Genomic DNA, 17,634 nt, shown 5'->3' with positions numbered 1-17,634 from the left:
GTCACCAAATCCCCATCCTCGACGGTACCGGCGTGCCCGGGTCACCAAATCCCCATCCCCGACGGTACCGGCGTGCCCGGGTCACCAAATCCCCATCCTCGACGGTACCGGCGTGCCCGGGTCACCAAATCCCCATCCTCGACGGTACCGGCGTGCCCGGGTCACCAAATCCCCATCCTCAATGGTACCGGTGTGCCCAGGTCACCCCATCCCCATCCTCGACGGTACCGGCGTGCCCGGGTCACCCCATCCCCTTCCCCGACGGTACCGGCGTGCCCGGGTCACCCCTTCCTCCCCATCCCCACCCCCGACGGCTCCGCGCTGCCCGCCTCACCCCTTCCCCGTGGGTGCCGGTGCCACCCGCGCCCCCCGATCCCCGCCGGCACCGCTGCACCCGAGCGTCTCCCGCCCCCGCCGGTACCGGTGCTGTCCCCGCAGCGCGGCGGGGCGGCACCGGCGGGCCCGGGCCCTGCCCTCCCGGGGCGGCTGTGGTGCGCACCCCCGGGCCGTCTGGCTGCACCCCGAGGACGCTGCGGGCACCCGCGGGGGGGGGGGGGGGGGGTGTCCAGGCGCCGCAGCCTCCCCACCGCCCCCGGGGGACCCCGCTGCGCGCCCGCGGACGCCTCCGCGCCCCGCCCTGCGCACCTGCGGGGCGGTTCGTGGGGCGGCGCAGGCCCCGAAGGCCAAAATCCCCCGACGGGAGGAGCCGGCGGAGGTTCCCCGTCCCCGGGAACGCCGCGGAGCGCTGCGCAGGGGCGGGTGGCCGCGCACCTCGGGGGAATTTTTTCCACCTTTCCCCATCGGACCGGGGAGGCGCCGGGATTGCGGAGCCGCTCCCGCGGGCCGGGCGCTGCGCACCTGCGGAGGAGCCGCGGCCCCGACGGGGCGGGGCGGCCGCGGGAAGGCGGAGGGAATGAACCAGGCAGGAGGCGGCAGGACTTCTCCGAGTAGTTTTTTTTTTATTGAAAGATGTGAGAATTCATCAAAACTGAACAGACAGATACCCGAGTAACCAGCACGTTGCAAATCATGTATCTTTTTATTTTGAAACAAATATAGAGCACAGTCCTGTGATATTTAAATTTATTATACTTTTTTTTTTCTTTTTTTGTTCTGGAGTGAAAAATAAAAACCTGAGGTTCATTCCTGCATTCTCTATACCCCGCACTGTAGCGATATTTTAGTTACGATCCGGATTCTTTTTTTCCCTTGCAAAAGTCCATTAGAGAATTGAACTCCTAGTTTCAATGACTCCAAAAATTGTTTTACCGGTGGCACGTGATTGTCCTAGAGAACAGGCGGGATAAACAATATTTTAAAACACAGTTAAAGAAACCGGTATCTCCTTCAATCACAAAGAGCTAAATAGTTTTCATTTACAATATATATGTTCATGTAAAATGAAAAAAAAACAAAACAAAACAAAACAAAACTTAAATGCGATGAGTTAAACTCTAAATATTATGTACACACCAATGTACAACTCTGAATAAATTAATACCAATTTGCATATTCTGGGATCCTTATAGCTTATTTACACAAATTACCATTTATTTCATAAATATCTGCCCAGGTACCCGCGGGGCTCCCCCCGCCGTACCAGCTCTGCGCGGCGGCGGCTGCCGAGGCGGTTCGTTTCCCATGTTTCGTTTCTTATTTCTTTTTTTTTTTTCTTTTTTGTTTTGTTAATTATTTTTTCCTCCCCCCCTCCCCTTGCACAGATGAGGTTTCGGCCCCACTCACCTCCCCGGGGCCAGGGCTGGGGCCGGGGCTCAGGGCCGCCCCGTCCGTCGAGTGCCTCCGCGCCAGCTCGTCGCCCCCCCAGAGCTGCCCAGTGCCCGGAGCGGGGGAGCGGAGGGGTCGGGGGGCTCTGTGGCCGCGCTGGAGCCGGGGCAGCCGCTTCCAGCCCCACAGCCGGGGGGGTGGGCGAGCCCTGCGCTCCCACCTCTCGATCCTGGCTCTGGGGCGGTGGGTCCGCTTGGCCGGCGGGGCTCCATCCCTCCGCTCCAGCCCCTCGTTCCCCGTCCGCTCCCACCCCTCGCTCCGCAATAAATATTTATACTGTGCTGTACAAAATACCAGTGCTTCTCCGCCCCGCCGGGAGGGCTCGCTGCCCGCCCCGTCGGTCACTTGGGGGACTCCCTGCCGGGTGACAGCTCCCGCTGGCTCTCCAGCCCGCTCACCAGTCTCTGGATGTTTTGCAGTTCGTTGAGGGACTCCTTCAGGGAGCCTTTGGGGGAGGCGGCGGGGCGCTGGCTGCCCCCCTTGTGCAGGGGCACCTCGGGGAGGGGGCTAGACTCCCGGCTGCTGCCGGCCTTGGAGCCCTCAGAGCTGGGGTTGAGGCTGGCGGGCAGGCCGGTGGTCAGCAGATTGGTGCTGGGAGGGATGGTGACGGGGAGCTGGTAGGGGCTGAAGCGCAGGCGGGGACGGCTGCTGCCCAGGAAGGGGTTGCGGGAGAGCGGCCCCGCAGCCGCCGCGCTGGTGGCCGGCATGGCCGAAGCAGCCGCCGCAGCTGCCGCCATGTAGGTGTAGGGGTAGGGGAAGAGTCCGCCGAAGGTGGGCATCGGGATTCCCTGCGGAGAGAGAAAGAGATAGGGGGGTGAGAGCCGTGCCGATGCTCCGCTGCATCCCCACTCCTGCCTGCCCCGAGCTGTGTTCCCCCAAGAAAACCAAGGCAAAGCTGGACACCCTGGAGTAATCCTAAAACCAGTGTGGGGACGTCCCTGTGGCCACAGGCCCAGGGAGGGGGTACAGCTGGGGAGCCCCATCTGCCCCGTACCGAGCCAGGCTGGTGCTGCCAGGCACAAACCCCTCTCCAGGACCTGCCCCGTCCCTGCCCCGCACCTCCCTGCACGCTGCGTGTCCCTGCCTGTGCAGCATCACAGACCTTTAACCACATTAAAACACACTGTTAAGTAGGATCGATAAAATTAGGGGAGTTCAAAGACATCTTCATGCGTTTCATTGCAGGGGCTGGCAAAGGTGACGCAAGCGCAGGCGCTGTGGGACCTGTTTCGGGGCTGGCAGGGAACTGGGGGGCTGCTGGATGGGGACAGCCAGGTCACGCAGGGCCACGGCTCCCAAACCTGCCCCTGCCTACGGGGGAACTGTATCAGCTGCAAAAAAAATCAGGATTTCTCCTCAAATCAGCCCTGAGGCCAACCTTCAGAATGTCCCCCATGTCCTGCCCGTGACACACCAGGCCAGGGGTCTGGAGGAGCATCACCCCCTTGCCCCCATGGGCTGCAGGGCGTACGGGGGAGGTTGGGGGCACCGACAGCTCCTGACCTGCACTGGGGCCACCCTGCATGTCCCCACACTGGTGGTGATGCTGGCTGGGCCTGACCTGTGCCCCCAAAGCGCTCTGCTCATTCAGGGAGCTTTGGGGAAGGACGCGGAGAGGAGGCCCCAGGGCCTGGCTGGACAGTGGGGATGGGGACGGCGACGCGGGGTGGGCGCGGGGGCTTACCTGAGAGGCCAGCATGTGCTGGGAGAGGTGGAAAGGGAAGGGGGTGGCTGTCCCTGCTGCACCCGGGGCGGACGAGAGGGCTCCATTCTCCAGGCTGCCCCCGCCAGTCACCGAAGCCAGCAAATGTCCCATGCCCATGGCGGAGAAGGCGCCGGGGGCCATGGCGAACTGTCCCGGGTGGATGAAGAGGGGCTGCCCGGCGCCAAGGGGGCTGAAGAACTGCTGCCCGTGGAGGCCGGAGAGCGCCAGGCTCTGCAGGTGCCCGGCGCTCAGGTGCGGGGGGCTGTCCGTGTGCACCATCAGCGGGGCGAAGGCCTCCTTGCCCAGCCCGCCGCCCTCCGCATCCTTCTTGCCCGGGTCCGGCTCTTTCCTCCGTCCTTCCACCTTGTCCTTCTCCAGGCCCCGCGTGCCGAACAGGCCCTCGCCGGGACCCTCCCGGGAGGACGCGCCATCCTTGACCTTCTCCGGGCTGCGTCTCTCCTTGCTCCGCTCCTCTGGGCACCGGGGGCTGCCGCGGGGCGTCACATCCTCCCCGCTGGGGCTGGCCGCTGCCACCGGCCGCTCCTCGGGCACCTTCTCCACCTCCGCGTCGCTGTCCGCCCCCGGCTTCTCCTCTGCAAGGGGATGGAGGGACAGAGGGTCAGAGCAGAAGCACCCGGGGGGAGGCAAGGAGAGGGTCACTTGTGAGAGCCCTGGGGAGAGGGAGAGATCGCAGCACCAAAGTCCCGACTGTTATTAATGGGAGAAACTCGTTTCGGGGGCAGCCACAGGCCCTCGTGCTGCGGTCGCTCTGGGGAAAGGGGATTAACAACAGCAGTCCTGTTGCTCTGCCAAACAGGAAAAACATGTTTGATGGAGGACCAAAATCTATGATGGCATCGCTCTCGTTAGCTGCAAACTCAAAGGCGGCTGCAGAGCGAGGGACGAAGAGAGCGCGGGCGGGTGGACAGCGCTGGAGGAAATGGTCCCGCGTATATTTAATTACACGGAGCTGATCAACAGCGCTGTGGATTTATTCCAAACGTGCAGGTTGAGGCAGGTTAAAAAGGCAGTTTTAAGGCAAGAGGTATGGTACAGACTTTCCTAAAAGGGGCTTTAATTTAAAAAAAAAAACCATCGAGCTCTCTGAGGAGAAAGGGGGATGAGAGGCAAGGGGATGGCGAGGGCGAGGGGAGCGGAGTCCCTGCCTGACCGGCTCCCGCTAAACGAAAAAAACATTTTGGTGCGGGTTAGGTGAAGCTCTGCAGGCTGGGGCGAATATTCGGGGAAGCCTTTGAAAGAGGAGAGGGGTGTAATAAACCCTCCCACCCGCTCGGGGCGGGGGGGGGGTGGTGGTGTTGCAGTTTTGATGAAGGTTTGCAGGGAACCGGGCTGGTGGAAAGTTTAAAGAGCAGATTGATAGTGCGGCAAGACAAAACCCAGCATCTAAAAACTGCAACGTGGGAACCGCTAGTTTATTTTCATTTACTAGCTTGAAGCCCTGGAGTGACAACGTTTTTTTCCCCTTTCTAATGTATTAATTTTTTTTTTCTTTCTTTCCCAGGGCAGCGTGAGCCAGCCATGAAAGGCAGGGCACGCACCAGCGCGAAGCCGGGCAAACGCGCCCAGCGCACGGGCTGCCGTACCATTTTTTCTTATTTACGTTAACCTATAAACAGGAAAACGCTGCAAACAGCAAACGCCATTCGCGTTTGCTCTCTTCTTGTCCTTTCAACCTTTGGGCTGTGCCCATCTGCATCTTTTTTTTTCCTCTCTTTTTTTTTTTTTTTTTCTCCCCCCCCTGCCGCTTTGCCTCTCCACCCCGAAGAAACCGGCACCCGAGGGAGCAGAAACCCGACGTTTGGGGGGAATTTGGGAACCGCGCCTCCCTTCAGCCCCCCCTCCCCGGGTGCGGGAAGGCAGGGGAGAGCGGCGGCGGGCCGGGGGGGTGAGCCGGGGGGGGTCTCCCCGTTACCTCTGCCGCTGCCCTTGAGGCGCAGGGGGCTGGGGAGGGCTCCCACGGGCGAGTGGAGGGCGTCGCGCACCGCCGAGGGCTCGCAGGAGGAGGCGTCCGACTCGCCGCCGTCGCGGTCGGGCTTGCAGGGCTCCTCGTACATCCGCAGGGACGGCAGCGAGAGCTGCTTCCTACGGGGCCGAGAGGCAGCGTCGGGCAGCGGCCCGGCCCTCCGCGGGTGCGGAGCGGCGGCTGCGCGGGGGCGGAGCGGGGGGGGACACACACGCGGACGGGGGAACCCCCCACCCCCGCCTTACCTCTTCTCCCGCCGGCCATTGCCCGTGTCCCGAAAGCCCTTGGCGAAGGGGTTGTTATCGATTTTCAGCTGGGTGATCTGCGGGGTGCGGGGGGGGGGGGGAGAGGAGAGGAGGCGGCGTTGAGGCCCTGCCCGCGCCCCCCGCACCCCCCGCAGCCGTCGGGGAGCCCGGACTGCGCGGCGCAGGCTGCGAACCGCGCCGCGGGCCCCGCTTTAACACACCGCATGCTTTATTAAAAATGATGCTGAGGTTTAGGCTTGAATTATTAATAGAGTCTTAATGATAGGAAGTTATTCTTCACGGCCCCCCGGAGGGAAGATGGCGACGGAGCCGCCCGGCGCTGGTTAAAAGCTATTCTTATCCCTCCCCGCCACGGGCTGCGGGGCCGGGCGGCATCAGGGCGCTCAATAATGCATGGCTCTGCAAGACAGCCCCGAGGGGGGCTCTGGAAAAAGGCCCGGCCCCCCCCGACCCCGCCGCAGCCCCCGCCCCGGGCCGCCCCGGGCCGCAGCATCCCCCGCCCGACGGGGCCCACCGGCCGGCGGCTGCCCCGCAGACAAAGTGCTCTTTAATCGATTGTGACTCTTCGCCATAAACTTTACGAGGGAAACAAGCCCACCCGGACCCTCCGACAGAGCTGTCAATTAGCATCAGCAGCCAGGGGTGGAGGTGGGGGTCAGCTTTTGGGTTAACACACACGCAGCACCCTTGGAGGGGGCCGGCTCCCCTCCGCTCCCCCCCCCCGAGCTCTCCTGGCTCCGCTGCTGGCGGGGCGACACTTGCTAAATCACGAAAGCAACTAAAATTAGCTTATCTGGCTCTATTTTTTTGGCTCCTCCCGAGCCCAGGGCACCCTCACCGTGAGGCTGCCCGGGCCGCGGTGCCGCTCTGCAGCCTGGGCCTGCAGCAAAGGCTCCCGCAGCCCAGAAAAGGTGCGACAAAGTCCAGGAGGAAATTAATAATCTTAAGAATAGAAATAGTGATATTGGCATTAGCAATAGCGTTAGTATTAGCAGTAAGAACAGCAGCAGTATGAAGGGTGCCTCCTGCTCTGAGGGCTTGGGGGTTAACCGTTCTCCTGTTGCTGCCTTTTGGCCACTCTCCCCAAAAATGTCCTCACGCGCACGCACAAATACACCCTAATAAGGGGTAAGGATGGGAGAGGGGTGAGAGTAGGGGCAGGGGCAGGGGATGGGGCGCGGGCAGGGACAGGGCACAGGGCAGGGAGAGGGCCCGGCCGTACCTTGTCGTTCTGGTAGGCAGTGACAGCGATGAAGTCGGTCTCGGGGAACACGTAGGTGCGGAAGGTGCTGTAGGGCAGCTTGAGGATGTCGTTGGCCCGCACTATGTGGAACCTGGGCTGGTACTTGTGCATGGAGTTCAGGATAGTCTGGGGGGGGCAAGAGAGCAAAGCCCGCGCTTGCCATCAGCCTCACAGGCAGCGGTAGGCGCGCATCAAGCTACAGCCCTTAAAAAAATCCCTTTTCTCCCGAAAACAACCACCAAAAAAAAAAAACAAAACCCCAAAACCCTAAACAAAACCCCAAAACCAAATTCACCGTGAGGAAGGAATGCCGGCAGATGCCAAAGAGGGAGATTTCTTCTTCTTTCTTTTTTTTTTTTCCTTTTTGTTTATGCCGTTGCACAATCTGCCCCCAAGTAAGGAGGTCAGGGGAAGGCAGGCACAGCAGCATCTTTGCGGGTGTTAAGCACGGCAATAAAGCAGCCAAAGGGATCTCCCCGTTTTATTACAACCTGCACACGCGAGGCGAGTTTTTTGACACGTTTCTCGCCGCTTTTCATATTTCCGTCCTTTAAAAAAAAAAAAAAAAACAAAACAAACAAACAAAAAAAAAAACCCCACCCACTCTACCTCACCACCACAAAAAAATAATGTTTAAAAGCCTCTCGATTTGTGTCGCTGGCGGCAGAAACCTGTGCCAGCCCCAGCCAGCGCCTGCGACGTGAAAGGAGCATTTCACCATGAGCCACGTTAAATTTATGTCTCGGAGCAACGCTGCAGAAGGAACAGACATTTTTTTTTTTTCCCAACCAGGTGTCTGAAAGCCTCGCCAACACTCAAAGCCATTCTCTACCCTCCCGGGTTTGTTGTTGTTGTTGTTTTGTTTTGTTTTTTTTAAAACCCGAATTCACCGCGATTTGGCTGAGGATTTTCGGAAGCGCCGGAACCCCCCGAGCCGCGCCCCGGGGGCCGCTCCGACCCCTGCCCCTCGCTGCCCGCACCGGCAACGTTTTCCTACCCGATAGCGCTTAAATAATTCCCCAACCTGCTGTGGTCGGGCTGAAATGCAGTATTCACCGCCCGGAATTGGTAGGGGAAGGGCGAAAGCTTGAGTAATTATTGTCAAATAACGTCAGCCAAATGGCTAAATAATTATCACTTCATTTCGGTTTAGAAGGCAATAAAAAAAAAAAAATCCCCCCCTTTTTTAACCTCAGCAATAATCACCTGCTGATGAACTGTCGGATCGCTATTATATTGATATCATCTAGATGGGATTTATCATGAAAATGGTGCAAAAAGTCTCATTCAGGCGTGCAAATCTGCATTCCTTTAAAAAAAAAAAAATCATCATCCCTCTCTGACCAGATGGGCACTGGCTAAAGCCTCATGTGCCAGATTTAACACAGTCCGGATTTTGGACAACGATGGAGACCAAGAATCTTTAATTGAAGGAGGCAAACCGTTAAAAACACCGAATCAAACCAGGTTTTTCCCCAGTATCAAAAAAATGCTATTTTTTTTAGCCTCCCTCTCTATCGATTTACCTTGCTGTCTATAAATAACCTCGCCATGTATTATTTAACGAAGACGCTGTTGCCTGCCTCAAAAGAAAAAAAAAATTTAAAATAAAAAATCAAAAGAGAAAGAGGAAAAGTTACCCGGGGAGCTGCGGAGCTGCGCTCCCCACCTGAGCCCCGCGCCCGCCGCGCCCCGGCCTGGGCTCCCCGCTAATTACCCCGCCACCAGCTCTGGACCATGAACTTTCCCTTTACCGCCCTAAATTTCTTGTCCAGAGGCTAAAGCCAGCCGGCTTGTGCGCTGTGATTTTTTTTTTTTTTTTTTTTTTTTTTTTTTTTACCCCTCCCCGTGCATTCACGCAGGATCACGCTCCCCTCGCGCTTTGACCTTGCTTTCTGCGGATCTCTGCAAATTGCCAACGCGCTTCGGTTTCTTTCTTTCTTTTTTTCTTTCTTTCCTTTTTTTTTTTTTTAATTTGTTTGTTTGTTTGTTTGGGTTGTTGGGGTGTTTTTTTTCTTTATTTTGGGGTTTGTTTCGTTTTGGTTTTTGCTTTTTTTTTTTTTTTTTTTTAACCGCCGGAAAGCGATGCAGATATGCTCAATAGGAAATAAAATAGGGGCGTTTGAGAGCCTTGCAGAAGCAGCCGGTGCGGAGCCGAGCCTGCCCACGGCTCCGGCCCCGCAAACCCAGCGCAGGTGCCTCCAGCACCGCTCCCCCGGCCCGGCCCGCACCCGCACAGCGGGGAGCTGCCCCTCGCTGCGGGGTCCCGGGGGGGGGCTGCGGGACAGGCAGGCCACCGTAGGGCCCGGCAAGGCCCCGCCGTCCAGCCCGGCCCCGGCGCGCTGCTGCCGGGCGGGGAGAAAGCGCTGAAGCCCGGCGGCTCCCCCCCGGCCGCCCCCGGGCAGAGCAGGGCCGGGCAGCCCGGGGCACCGGGCACAGCCCGCTCCTCCTCCGGGGGTCCCTGCTCGGGGCGGGGGGTCCCTGCTCGAGGAGGGGGGTGGGGGGGGCTGCGCTCTGCCCCGCAGCAGCACTTACAAAGCCGTGCTTGTCCGAGATGTTGTTGGTGAGCTTGAGCTTGTGAAAGGCAACAGGTTTGGCCATCCACTGCTCCCCCGTGGCCGGGCTGTCGGGGTGGATGTACATGCGCTTGGGCATCTCCGGGTCGGCCTTGCCGGCCACCATCCAGCGGGAGTTGTGGAACTTGTACCGGCAGTCGTCGGCCGCCACTATATCCATCAGCAAAATGTACTTGGCCTTCTTGTCCAGGCCGCTCACCCGCACCTTGAACGGGGGGAACATCCTCCTGCGGAGAGACCCAGAGCGCTACAGGGCTGCGCCCGCCCGCCCGCCGCCCAGCCCCGACGGCCGCGGCCCCGGCTGCCGCCCCGCAGCGCCCGGCCCCGGCTGCCGCCCCGCAGCGCCCGGTCCCGGCTGCCGCCCCGCAGCGCCCGGCCCCGGCTGCCGCCCCGCAGCCCCCGGCCCCGGCTGCCGCCCCGCAGCCCCCGGCCCCGGCTGCCGCCCCGCAGCGCCCGGTCCCGGCTGCCGCCCCGCAGCCTCCAGCGCAGCTCCAGCGCGGCTCCGCAGCCTTCCTCCCGTCCCGCTGCTGCTCACCCCGCTGCGCTGCACCCGCCGGGGGCGGAAAGCAGGGGGAAAAAAAACCCAAAAAAACCAACCCAACCTCAACCCAAACCCCTCAAAAATCCCCTTCCGGGAAAGAAGGGGCGCAAACGCCCCCCGGATTTCACCCCGCCGCCCTGCCCTCCGGCCAGCAGCACCCAGGCAGCCCCGCCGGTGGCCCCCCCCCGGCCCGGGGGACGCGGGCAGGGCCGGGGCCGGAGCCCGGCCGCGGGGGAAGTTTGGCAGGAGGGGAGGAAGGGGCGAGAAGCGGCGTAAAGCAACGCGGCGCGGGATTAGGGGCGCGCTCAATTAGCGCGCAGCGATTGCGTTTGGGATCGCGCTCGGAAAAGTAATAATTGGGGGGGTGGGGGGGGGGGAGGAAAGCGGGGGGGGGGGGGGTAAACACCTCCGAAAAAGTCCAGGGATCGAAAGTGCCCGCGGTAATTCATTGGGGCGGGTTTGGGCAGCGCCGGGGGAAGCGGGATGGAGCGGAGGGGCGAGGGCGCTGCGCGGCCGCGCAGGTGCGGGGGAGGGCTCCGCGGGGCTCCGCGGGGCTCCGCGGGGCCGGCTCTTACCTCCCGGATTTGGTGATCACCATCTCGGTGCCCAGCTTGTGAAACTGGTCCCAAAGCTCTTTGGCTTCCAGCGTCACTTTGGGGTCGTCTTCGACCTCCTCCTCGGGCTCCAGGCTCTTGAGCGAGCGCAGATGGGCGGCCTGGTGGTGGTGGCCCAGGGCCGAGACGTGGAGCCCGGCCTCGGCCGCCCCGGCCAGCCCGGGGTCCGGCATGGGCTTTGCCAGCGCCGCCGGAGGCAGAGCCAGAGCGGGGAAAAAGGAAGGCTGGGCGGCTGCGAGGAAAGCGGACATGGGGAAGTCGGCCGGCCGGGGTGCGTGGAAGGGGTGGTAAGCCATGGCAGTCCCTGGGAAGGCTGGATCTCTCATCGGTGCATCCACAAATCCAGGAGAAAAAGAGGGATTCCCTTTATAAAAAAATGTGTGCGTGCGGTTTTTTGGTTGTTTTTTTGGTTTGGGTTTTTTTTTTTTTCTTTTCTCTTTTCCTCTCCTGCCCAGCGAACTCGCTCGAGTCTCTGGAAGAGGAAGGAAAATCAACAACACACACCAAAAAAAAAAAAAAAAAAAAAAGCACACACACACAAAAAAGCCGAAAACCAGCGGAACTAGATCTGGGGGGGAAAAAAAAAAAATAAGAAGAAGAAGAAGGAAAAAAAAAAAAAAAAAAGAGAGGCAGTTCCCGGCTCCTGGGACTCCCGGTCTGCGGAGGGGAGAGAGTAGGTCCTTATTTTTTGTTGTTGTTGTTGCAGCGAGGGAGAGCGAGCGAGGGAGAGAGCCCTCCCGGTAAAGTCCTTCCCAACACTAAAATAGAAACAAAAGCCGTCGCGGGGCTGCGCGGAGCGGGGCGCGGCGGGGCAGGGGCCCTCACACCCCCGCGGGCCCTGGCTGCGCCCCGGCGGGGCCGGCCCGGCTGCGCGCTCCGCGGACGGCGCTGGGGCGAGGGCTGCTCATGGCTCAAGCAGCCGGAGTGGAAACGGGCGAGATCTCGTCCTGATCTCTGTAAAACTGTGACTATCTCACATGTCCTTCCTGCTCTGATCCGCCCGCTAATGAGCCAAGCCCCCTTGATTGCTGATTTTACGCGTTTCAGACCAATTGTGGATCTGCATAGGCGTGGTTTTGACAGCTCCGGCCAAGCTCCGGGGCGCGGGGGGGCGGGAGGGTCGCGGAGGGAGGGAGGAAGGGAAGAAGGAGGAGGGGGGGGAGGTGAAAAAAAAAAAAAAGGGAGGAAAAAAAAAAAAAAGAAGAAGGTGTCGGAAGCATCGGCAGTAAGAAAACATGTCAACAGAATAAAATATTAACCAATGACAGAGAAAAGTGCTCGAAATCCCACCCCCGGCTCCTTTCCGCATACCGGGTCAGCCCTGGCTGCGCCGCGGCCGGGGAGCGGCCGCCGCCGGTGCGGGGACAGCGCGGAGCCGCCGCGGCGGAGCGGGGAGCGGCGCCCGGGGCCGGCCGGCCCGGGGCCCCGGGGACGGGGGGGGGCGAGGGGGGCGGCCCGGGGGGCCCCCGCCGGGCTCTGCGGGGGCGGCGGGCCGGGGGTGGGGGGGGTGGAGCGGCCGGGGGAGCTCGGCGGCCGCCGTCTTACGCCAGATCCTGGAGAGCGGATCGAGGTGGGGCGCGCCCCGCCCGCCGCTCCGCGCAGAGCCGCGCAGAGCCGCGCAGAGCCGCGCAGCGCCGACGGGGCGGGCCGGCGGCAGCGGGGCCCGGCGGAGAGCGGCGGGCGGCGGCGAGGCCCCGAGCGGCGAGCTCCGGCGCGGGTGAGTCGCTCCCTGCCGTCGCCCCCCACCCCACCCCCCGCCCCGAGGCCGGCAGCAGCCCCGAGTGGGGCTGGGGGGGTCCCGCCCGCAGCCCCGCGGCCGAGGCGCAGACCCCGCCGTCGGGGCGCGTCGGGTGCGCGGCCGGGGGCCGGCGGGGCTGCGGCCGGAGGGGCCGTGTCCCCGGCCGGGGCGGGGGGGGGACGCAGATAAGGCGGAGGGGGACACGCCGGGGCTGTTTGCAGAGGGATTAGGGCCGGTCCCGCCGCGCCGGGGCCCGGGGTGGGGCGGGGGGGGTGGCGGGCGCGGTGGGTGTCCCCGCGGAGAGGTCGGTTTGGAGATCTGCGCTGATTAACTGAGGGCCGCGGTGGCTGAAGAGGGCCCTGGCGCCAGGCGGCTGAGCCCTCACAATAAAGACCCGTCTCTTGTCACTTCATATTTACCCCCAAATCTTCAAAAAGCGCCCTGCCATCCTTCCAAGGCTCCTGCCCCCGCCGCCTGCGCTGCGGCCAGGCGGGACGGGGAAGGGGGGGGGGGCGGCCCCCTCCTCTGCCCCCCGGCCCGGCCCCCGGCCCTCCCGCTCCGCGGATGCGCAGCGAGGCGCGGCCGCAGCAGCTCCGAGCCCTCGGACCGCAGGGTGGGACGCGGGGACCCCCGGGTGCGCCCTCCCCACCCCGACCTCTCCCCTTTACCCCCCCCCGCCCCGGTTCATCCCGGCGATAGCGATCCCCGCCCGCTGCCCCGGGGAGCCACGCAGAGCCCAAACCGGAGCCCCCGGGCTCTTCCCGGGCCGCTCCCGGCTGCCCGTGTCCCGCGGCAGGTTCACCTCTGCCTGCGCTGCCCGGCCCCGCCGCCGCGCCCGACGGGGCGGGCACAGCGCGTCCCCCCGGGGCTGCCCCGGGCGGCGGGGCCGGGGCGGGGGGGGGGGGGTGTCCCGGTGACCATCGAACGGGGAGCCGGGACTGAAATTTAGACCCGATTTGGACTTTGCTTCCTGGCCGCCGCGGAAAACCGCTGACGGCAGCTTTGGCAAAAATGGGGCTTGCTTGTATATTCTTCTTTTTTTTTTTTTTTTTTTTTTTTAATTCCCCCTCACAAAGCAAAACCGGAGCCTCTCGTTGCCCCGGGGCGGCATCGCCCCACGCCGGGGGGGCTCTCCCGCAGACATCTCGGGGCCCGGCCCGTCGGGGCCCGGAGGCAGCCGGGGCCCCGCCAGCAAAGGTCGCCGCTCCTCCGGCCCAGGGCCCGGGACCCCCGGCCGCGCCCCCCGCACCGCTGTAACGTCGCAAACGCCTTCGCCTGCGGAATAAAACCGATGCAGAGCAGCCTCGTCTCCCCGAGCCTCTGTAGCGGCGCCCGCCGAGGGAACCGACGGGGGTGGGGGGGGCTAACGGGGACCGGGGCACCCCCTGCCCGCGGCAGGTCCGGCCGCCGCCCCCGGCCCGACGGGCGCCCACCTGAGCCAGGAGCCTGCGCCCATGGACGGGGCGGGCCGCTCATGCCCGCGGCCGGGCGGAACCTCGCCCCGTCCTCCCCGTCCGTGGCCGGGCACCGGGCAGGATGGTGGTTCCTCCCTGCCCGGGGGTCGGCGACCGGAGGCGTCCCCGCACCGTCCCCTTCCCGGGGAGGTTTCCCCGCACGCCCCCAAGGCGCTGCAGCGCTCGGGGCCACCGTCCCCGGGCTCCCGGCAGCCACGCTGGCCACCGGCGGGCCCGGCGCTCCGCTGGCGAGCGGTCCCCGGGCTGGGACAGCGGCGGCCGGGCCGCCCCGGGGGATCCATCCCGGGCCAGGCCGGGGGAACCGGCCCGGCCCGTCCCGTCCGGGCCCGTCCCGGCCCGGCCGCCCCCGCGCCCCACCCGCTCCGCGGCGCGGCCCCGCTCGCTCTTCCCCTTTCATCTCTGCCCATCTCCACTCATCATCCCTTTTCTATTTTTAGCCGGTAGACTTAGGCCTTGGCGCCAGGCCGTTTAAGACCTGTCAAAGTCCTTCATATTTCCCTCATGTCACATGGACCTTTCGCTCCCTTCCCCGCGCCATGCGAGGGCCGTAATTTGGATCTGTGAGCTGGTGAGCAAATGCAATTTGCTCTTCTCCATCGCTGTGTTGTCTCCGTGACCCCAGCCAGCAGGACGGCTGGTGTCCTGTCCGGGGCACTTACACAAATTGCGGGTGATTGATGAAAAATAACAATTCTCACAAGCAGCCGGGCCTCCGCCTTCCCCTCCTCCCGGCTCCACCGGGCTGCCGCGGCCCCGCGCCCCCGGGAGCGCTCCCCCCTCGACGGGGCTGAGCGGGGCGCACGCCCGCGGGCGCTCCGGCTCCAGGCGAAAAGGGATTTTTCCTGCGCCGAGGGCGAGCCGTCGGGCCCCCCCTCTCCCGGCCCTGATGCCGCGGCAAGGGGAGTGCCCCGGCGCCTGGGGAGGGCGGCCCCGGGGGGGCGGACGGGACCCAAGCGGGAAATGGCCGGGCCGTGGAGGGAGGGGGACGGTGCCGCCGCGCTGGGCTGCTCGCCGCTCCCCCGGGAGCAGCCGGACGGACAGAGCCGCGGACGTCGGAGAGCTCCGGCCGCGCTGTCCGGGGCGAACCCGCAGGTGCGGGGCGGGGAGCTCCGGTCGCCCCGTTCCCGGCCGCGGTGGGAGCCCTTCGCCCCCGCAGGAGAGGCCCGACGGGTGCCGGGCCCCCTCGGGCAAGGGCGGCCCCCTCCTCCAGCCCCCCCGCCCCCCCCCCGCTCACGCCCCGCTCCTCGGCCCCGCAGCCCCGGCAGCTTCCCCGGCCCCGCTTCTCCCCCTCCACCTGGAGAAGCAAAAACCCACGCGTGACAAAACTGCCCTCCTTTGCTCTGCCCCCGCCGCGGCCGGGACAGCTCTCCTCCGCCTCCCTTCCCCGGGGCGCCGCACCTCCCCTCACGCCCCTCGGCGGGGTGGGAATCCCCGTACCCCCGGGAGATCCCGGGAAAACTCCCCCACCCCCCCCCCCCACCCCTCCCGGGGCTCCGGTGCCCGCCGGGGAGGGGCCGCGCTGCGCTGCCGGGGGTGTGCGGGGCCCCGGGCCCTCCTGCTGCCCTTTTACCGGCAGTGACCGGGAGCGATGCTCGCCCCGCCGCCGCCGCCGCCCTCCCTCCTCCCGCTGCGCGGCCGCGCAACTGCGCGCCCCGTCCCTGCGCGGCCCGGCGAGGGGAAACCCGAGGAGCCCCCCCCCCCCGCCCCGAGCCCCCCCTGCCCTCAGACTGTTTAGATTTCTCTCCAGCTTTAAAGAAAATATTTCCAGTAATCCAGATTTCTGGAAAATAACAACAGGCGGGGAGGCGCAGACACGAACGCCGCTGAAGTTTATCCAGAGTTTGAACAACTTATAAACACATTTTCCAGCCTGTTTGTCAGGGAGGGCGGCGAGTGACCCCGGGCCCGGCCGGGCGGCCCCTCCGCGCCCCGCGCTGCGGTGGGCGCATCCTCCGCCCGCCCCCCGCCCGTTACCGCCGCGCCGCTTCCACCCGGGAGCCCGCTCAGCCCCGCCGCTTCTTTTTTTTTTTTTTAATTAATTTTTTTTTTTTTTTTTCCATTACGGAGCGCCCTCCCTGCGCGGAGGGGGGGGCGGAATGACCCCCCTCCCCCCCCTCCCCGGCCCCGCCCGGCCCCGCACCCCCGGGGGCTGCCCGGCCCCGCACCCCCGGCCCCGCACCCCCGGGGGCTGCCCGGCCCCGCACCCCCAGCCCCGCCCGGCCCCGCACCCCCGGGGGCTGCCCGGCCCCGCACCCCCAGCCCCGCCCGGCCCCGCACCCCCGGCCCCGCACCCCGGGGCTGCCCAGCTCCCCACGTCGGGGCCCGGCGCCTCGCCCGGCCCGAGCCCGCTGCCTTAAAAGGCGACCGGAGCCCCGGCGGGGCCGTGCCAGCGCGGGGGGGACCGGGGCCTGAAACCCGAGCGGGCACCGCGGGGGGCGGGGGGGGACGGGGATGGAGCCGGGGGGGCGTGGGGGGGGGGCGGGGGGTTTGCCCGGATCATGCAAATCCCTCTGTTTAAAAAACTTCCATTTGAGAAAGTGTGTCACATCCCGGCGCGGACGCCTAATCCCCGGGTTAATGGCATTACCGCCGCCTCATCGCCGTCATGGGATGGGGCTCGGGGGGGAGCACCCCCCTCCCCCCCCCCGCGCCCACCGCCACGCGTGACCGTGGCTCGGTCCCCCCGGGCAAACGCAGCCCAGGGGCCCCGCTCCGTCGGGGCCGCCCACGCCGGGACCCCAGAGCTCGGTGTCGCCCCCCGCCCTCGGGGGCTGTTATCGGGGTTTATCCGTAACCGGGGTCCCGTTTTCGGTTCCCCGAGCGAAACCGGTCCCGGGTGGGGAGAGCGGGAGCGCCGGGGCTGCGCTTCGCGGCTGGTTCTCGCAATGCCAGAGCTTAGCAGCCGGCGGGGTCTGAGAAAATAACCTTGCGCTTGCCCCCGCCTGCGTCCTCTGCGGGGTTAGAAGTGAAGATTTGGGACCAGCCAGACCCCCGGCAGCCCCCAGCTCCGCGCCGGGGTCCCGGCAAAACGGGGTGAAAATGGGCAGAAACGGCAGCTTTGTGCCCGGGAGTGGAGCAGGGGGGCCAGGGCTGGCCGCCGCGAAAAATCACAGGGGGGCTCCGCGCCCAGCACAACCTCCGCTGACCCTCCCAAAAAATCCCCCCCAGGTGGAGACCCCCACCTGTGCCTGGGCAGCAAAACCCCGAAGGAGAGCCCGAGGGCAGAGGTCCTGCACCCCGGTTTCTCTCCCTGCTTTAATTTTAAACTGTGCCTGGGGGGTGCAATCCCCCCCCCAACCCCGGTTGCCCCTGGAAGGGGGAAGGCGCAGGGCGGCCCCCAGCCCCGTGGGGGTCACCCGGCCCTGTCCCCTCAGCAGGGCAGGGCCCTCGCACCCCCAGCGACCCCTTTCTCTCTGTTTGGGGCCAGGAGTTCGGCAGAAGTTACGGCATCAAAGGAAGGGCGAGCGAAAGGCCCCCGGGTGCGCGGCACTGACGGGGGGCTCGCATCCCGGCCTGTCTGCTTCGGATGGGATCTGGGAACGTGTTTGAAATCGCATCTAAAGCAGGATCTGACGCCGCTGTTCCCACGTCACGTGAGTTGTGGTTTTGGTCTAGGTTTGACTTTTAGGATTGCAGAAAAATCACTGTCTCGTGTTTATCGGAGAGCACGTTTCGCTGCTGAGAAAATAAAAGCAGCCAGAATAAAG

At 64.5% G+C, this 17,634-nt stretch overlaps 1 protein-coding gene across 1 annotated transcript; it reads right to left on the bottom strand.

Annotated features, from left to right (window-relative positions):
* Positions 1-2,126: 2,126 nt before the first annotated feature.
* On the bottom strand, positions 2,127-11,040 carry TBX2 (T-box transcription factor 2). The gene is made up of 7 exons (XM_075719880.1): positions 10,676-11,040; positions 9,519-9,786; positions 6,963-7,109; positions 5,720-5,796; positions 5,424-5,593; positions 3,470-4,083; positions 2,127-2,573 (listed from the first exon to the last, which is right to left on the bottom strand). Exons 1-7 carry the CDS (start codon positions 11,038-11,040, stop codon positions 2,127-2,129), a joined length of 2,088 nt encoding a protein of 695 aa, XP_075575995.1.
* Between the last annotated feature and the right edge of the window lie 6,594 nt (positions 11,041-17,634).

This window comes from Pelecanus crispus, chromosome 12 (genome assembly GCF_030463565.1).
Source record: "Pelecanus crispus isolate bPelCri1 chromosome 12, bPelCri1.pri, whole genome shotgun sequence".
NCBI classification, from domain to species: Eukaryota; Metazoa; Chordata; class Aves; order Pelecaniformes; family Pelecanidae; genus Pelecanus; species Pelecanus crispus.
The sequence above is the reverse complement of the archived record's forward strand: the minus strand, read 5'-3'. Positions and strand labels throughout refer to the sequence as shown.

What these genes read in the sequence shown, in the direction of transcription:
- TBX2 (XM_075719880.1), bottom strand. Translation starts at nt 11,040, where the DNA reads ATGAGAGATCCAGCCTTCCCAGGGACTGCCATGGCTTACCACCCCTTC. An exon ending in CTGCCTACCAGAACGACAAG is followed by an intron (nt 5,797 to 6,962) that starts GTACGGCCGGGC and finishes CGCACCCCGCAG; the next exon opens with ATCACCCAGCTGAAAATCGA. An exon ending in CCTCAAGGGCAGCGGCAGAG is followed by an intron (nt 4,084 to 5,423) that starts GTAACGGGGAGA and finishes ATCCCCTTGCAG; the next exon opens with AGGAGAAGCCGGGGGCGGAC.